The sequence below is a fragment of the Engraulis encrasicolus genome, chromosome 9 (genome assembly GCF_034702125.1).
Source record: "Engraulis encrasicolus isolate BLACKSEA-1 chromosome 9, IST_EnEncr_1.0, whole genome shotgun sequence".
Taxonomy (NCBI): Eukaryota; Metazoa; Chordata; class Actinopteri; order Clupeiformes; family Engraulidae; genus Engraulis; species Engraulis encrasicolus.
The window spans coordinates 54020562-54025561 of record NC_085865.1 but is presented as its reverse complement, the minus strand read 5'-3'; the positions used below and the strand labels follow the sequence as shown (position 1 = coordinate 54025561).

General features: G+C 44.5%; 1 protein-coding gene across 1 annotated transcript in view; it reads left to right on the top strand.

The window, feature by feature from the left end:
- Window positions 1–5000, top strand: part of cnksr2a (connector enhancer of kinase suppressor of Ras 2a) — a 162008-nt gene that overhangs the window by 82684 nt on the left and 74324 nt on the right. Inside the window, exons 9-10 of the mRNA XM_063206347.1 lie at window positions 2543–2676; window positions 4195–4427. Coding sequence (XP_063062417.1) covers window positions 2543–2676; window positions 4195–4427 — 367 coding nt within the window. The remainder of the gene's footprint in view (window positions 1–2542; window positions 2677–4194; window positions 4428–5000) is intronic.

Here is a 5000-nt window from a genome sequence, read left to right as displayed (position 1 = left end):
TCCTACTGTGTCTTCCTCTGACTCAGGTGATGGACCAATGCCAGTGATGGCGGATGAGTCAGCAAAAAAAAAAAAAAAACCTTGACCATTGTAAAAATGGACACAAGAAAGTGACTTTGCCTTATAGGGCACTTAAGATGTAGTGGACTGTCTCATCAGTGATTGACGATGGGCCTGTGAAAATGTGAACTACTGTTGAAAAAGGACACAAAAAAGTGACGTTGGTGACCTATATCAATAGGCTGACGGAAACATGCTGGTGCCCGTTCCTGCATCTATTCTCAAACATACTGGTGTGTTCACGCCGCAATTCTGAGCGTTCCTGAGCCAAAAAAATACTTGTTTTTTCTCTGCGATCTGTAAGGACAATGTGGGCGTTAGCAGGTGCATCCGGGTAACAAATGGTCACTTACGGAAAAGTTCAGAACCCAGTATGAATGAGGTACGCAAGTAAGCACTTTAGTTCTGAACGTGAGTCGGGCGGGAACAGTCTCTCTGTCTCTGACTAAGGTCGTGTGCCCACCCAAGTTATGGATGAGGAGAAACTAATTTCAAATGTTGTCCCATTCAAATCTTTTCTGATTTTTTTTCACTCCATCTGCCCACTTCCTCGCTATCCACCACTTTCCCAGCTCTACCTTGTCGTGTATAGCATGGCATAGGATATGCCACCATCTAGGTGCTCTGTTATCTTGGCTATCCCTGGAATAGTGTCCTCTGCTATCAGGACACCAGCCAGTGATGTTTATCCCTTCATCTGCCCCTGGTGTGTCCAGTTCACCTCTGGCTGAGGTGGAGGACTGATGCCAGTGATGAACGACGAGTCCATGAAAAAGTGGATGTTTGTCAAAACTAAAAGTAGAAAATGACTCTTCTAGAAAGTACCGTAACTCACACCACTTATTGAGGATGTCCCTGTGAAAAAGTGGACCCTTGTTAAAAGGGGACTTGAAAGACAGTGACGTTGGTTTCCTTAGCTGGCCCTGGAGTAAGAGTTCTCTGACAATCGTGTACCCACGTGGGCCTACCTCATCAATGAAAGATGTCTCTGTGGAAAAGTAGACCATTGTTACTAAGGCGACGTGAAAGAAACTGACGTTGGTTACCTTAGCTGCCATCCCTGGAATAGCCTTCCCTGCTGTCTGTCCCCACCCTGTTATAGATTGGATGTGTGCTTGTTCCAATTTTAGCTTTTGGGTTTGAAATAGTGGTCCCCAGAAACCCACAAGACGTAACTGGACTCAAAGCTGTGTCATTGACTATCAGGGGAGGTTTGAAAAGAAGACTTGGTGTGTGTGTGTGTGTGTGTGTGTGTGTGTGTGTGCTTTGTTGGCTTCTTCTTTATTTTAATTCCATTCAAACGGTAATTTTAAGGTTTAAAGGTTTTAATAGTCATGAAGCACAGACTGCTATTATAGCACTTGACTTTGCATTAGGCACCACTGGTCATACACCGGGAGAGATTATATTACTCTAGATAATCACTGAAGCAGAGAGGAAGCTTAAACTATTTTAGCTGGGACTGAAGGTGTGGAGAAAAACCCCCACAAATTGCTACAGCACAAATGCATTTCGAAAGGTTGATCGCTGCACCATTTGATGCTGTATTTAAAGTGACACTCTGCCACTTATGGTTAGTATTTCTTACGAGACTTCCTCCCCATGGGCCAGAATTAAATGCCAAATGTTCACCGGGCGTGACGTGTCAGCCCACAGGATGCTGACCTGGCATAAACCAACTTGCCCAGTGTTTTTTCCCCCACTACAATCCACTCCAGAACATGGCCACTGGCACTGTTGACAAGACCCAGGACAAAATCATCTAATGAGGATCTGATTCTGGGGCCCCTTACTCCCTGGGAGGGGGACAACTGAGCCCGCCCACCTCTTCGGCTGGCCTGCCTGCCTGAGAATGTTGCATTCCACCTGATTCAGTCATTAGTCTTTTAGCCATCTAATCAAGATAACCCACGACTTGATAATGAACAGTATTCATTAACCTCGCTCATGTCACTTTCAAATTGGCTGGCTTGTAATTTTAGGCCCTTTTATCCTCCCTTTAATCTTCATCTTTTTACCTTCATGCATGTGCTTCATCTTCATCTTTTTTTTCTGTTCTGCTTCGTCTGATTGCATCCAAGGGTCCCATCATCCCATCAAGGGTCGCATATTGTAGATGTATATACTTATGATTACTTCTATATATGATATACATAATATACATATAATTCTCCATCTTGATCTTTTTTCCTCTGCTGCTGCAGCTGGTTGCACCATCGATCAAAGAGTTATAGGATATTTTCACCTCAAAGATGTTAAAGACAATTAACCTTGAACATTGATGTCCATCTGCATTGTTTCCCATGTTACAGCAGGCTGCACCTAATAGTTCCACCTTCTATCACATATACAGCATTTATTATTATGATTGTCAACAATGTTATGTAATGTAAGAAAGTGTTATGTAATGTAATGTGTTCTCCTGTCTGCAGCTGTTGTACATTGTAATGAAATGTAATCTAATGCATTTTCCGGTCTGCAGCCGGTTGTGCCCAAGAGTCCCACCAGCAGTTCGGCCACGCCCACCAGTACCATCAGCACGCCCTCCAAGAGAGATAGCTCCGCCCTGCAGGACCTCTATATCCCGCCCCCTCCCTCAGAACCCTACACACCCAGGTTTGGCAACACATGGAAATACATATGCAAGCACACACACAGACACATGCGCGCAACAACCAGGGACTCTTGCTGTCATTTGTAAAATGTACACAAATACTACATGGGACATTAAATTCAGAATTACCTGACTTTAATTTTGAAAGCGTCACGTAAACACCTCTTAATTCAGAGTTAAAGGAAAGAGCAAAGTAAACTCGACGCAACTGTTTCATTCGGAATTTTTAATTTGGAAATAAAAGCATCATGTAAGCATAGTGAAAGAGTCATACTCAAAAGACAAACACATGCATGTGCATTGGACTGTACTTTTGGTGTCCTTGGTCCCTGGTGTCCTTTTATATACAGTAAAAACACAGACTATTAGTCTCCTTTTTATTAATCACACACACACACACACACACACACACACACACACACACACACACACACACACACACACACACACACACACACACACACACACACACACACACACACACACACACACACACACACACACACACATACACACACACACACCTTACCAGGGACTATAATGGTTCTCCTACATATGTCACGGTACAGTCGGATGAATAACTCAGGCCCACTTTAAGTGGGCGCACTGGGACTAAGATAGCATAACACATTTTACACTGTGTGGTATTGCATCTATAGAGTTGTATGTAAGAATAGGTTTCAGGGGTTTGTTTACAGTGTTAATTGGTAGTGGATTGGCTAAAATAATTAAATAATTGTAATAAATCATCTTTGCAGCTGGTGCTATTTTTTGCAAGGAAATAGGCTGGTTACATACAAACATACAAAAAAACGTCTGAGACTTTGTATGTTCTATATCCCGTCTTGGTCCATTGGGACTGAGATGCCGTAGCCAATTTTATACTGTGACGTATTGCATTGTAGTATGTCTGCAAATTAGGCTTTTACAGAGGTCATTGGTACTGGACTGGCTTACAGTAAGATGTTGTAATAAATTAAAGTTGCACTTGCAGTCATCTTTTAAAAGCAAAGACAGTATGGTGGCTATATGCAGTATAAACAAACATATAAAAATGCTTCATGTTCTGTATCCCGTCTTAATCTCTACTCCAATCAAAGACGTACAGTAAACAATTACACTGACATCAGAACCACCACAGTTTGCCTAAATAACTTTGCTAGCTGTTGGGCAGCCGTGGCCTAATGTTGAACGAGTTGGTCTTTCAATCTGGGCGCTGTAGTTTCGAATCCCACCTAACCTCTCCCGACACCTCCATCCATGGCTGAAGTGCCCTTGAGGAAGGCACCTAACCCCACATCCCTTAGGGACTGTAACCAATACCCAGAAAACTAATAACTGCAAGTCATTTGGGATAAAAACGTCAGCTAAGTGCAATATAATGTAATGTCTTCCCACCTGACTTGCCAGTTCCTGCGGGGATGAGAGAGGTACCTCGATGGCCAAAGACATCCACTTATTATGAAAGGTCGCCATCACTCCATCAGCTACTACATGCTTCCTGCTTGCTGTTGTCATAGGGACGAGAGGGGTAACCTTCCGAGCGAGGACGTGCAGGGTGCCATCATTTCGGTGGCCAAGGGCTCGGAGTCGCCCAACTCCTTCCTGGACCAGGAGTATCGGCGGCGCTTCCCCATGATGGAGGAGGAGGCCATGCTGTACTGCTACGAGTACGAGCCCAGCCCCCGCGACCGCGAGAGGGAACAGGCCGCACGACACCGCGATCGAGACCAGGACGGCACATCCACCTACGGTATGTATGGTGTGTGTGTGGTATGTGTGGTGTGTGTGTGGTATGTATGGTGCGTGTGTGTGTGTGAGCATGTGTTTCTGTCCTGGGAGTGATGGGTGTTGCTCAAATGCTATGAGTACGAGCATAGCCCAAGGGAGTTAGGTATGGAGTTAGGTTCTCCATAGTTCAACTTTCCCCCAACAATGATATTATTGATGGGCAACCTGGATTCATAAGCTCCAATCCAGTGCTACATACTCCAAATGACCTGATTTTACCTGTCCAATTAAAAACCAGGTATTTTGGAATATGTCTGCACTGGGTTGTAGCTTCGGAATTCAGGTTGCCCATCACTGAATGTACTCTTCCACCCGTTTCTCAATCCCTGAAGACCACCTGTCAACGATGGGCAGGAGCACTGACGTACTGTGCTATGTGCTGCTCTATAGTGACGATGGCTGGTGTTGGTGTTTGTGCTAACTCCTAAATGCCAACTTCATTGTCTCTTTTCCTGGGTGGTATTTGGGTTTTGTTGTTGTTGGTGGTGGTGTTGGTGGTAGTGGGCACGGATGTGTGTGTGTGTGTGTGTGTGTG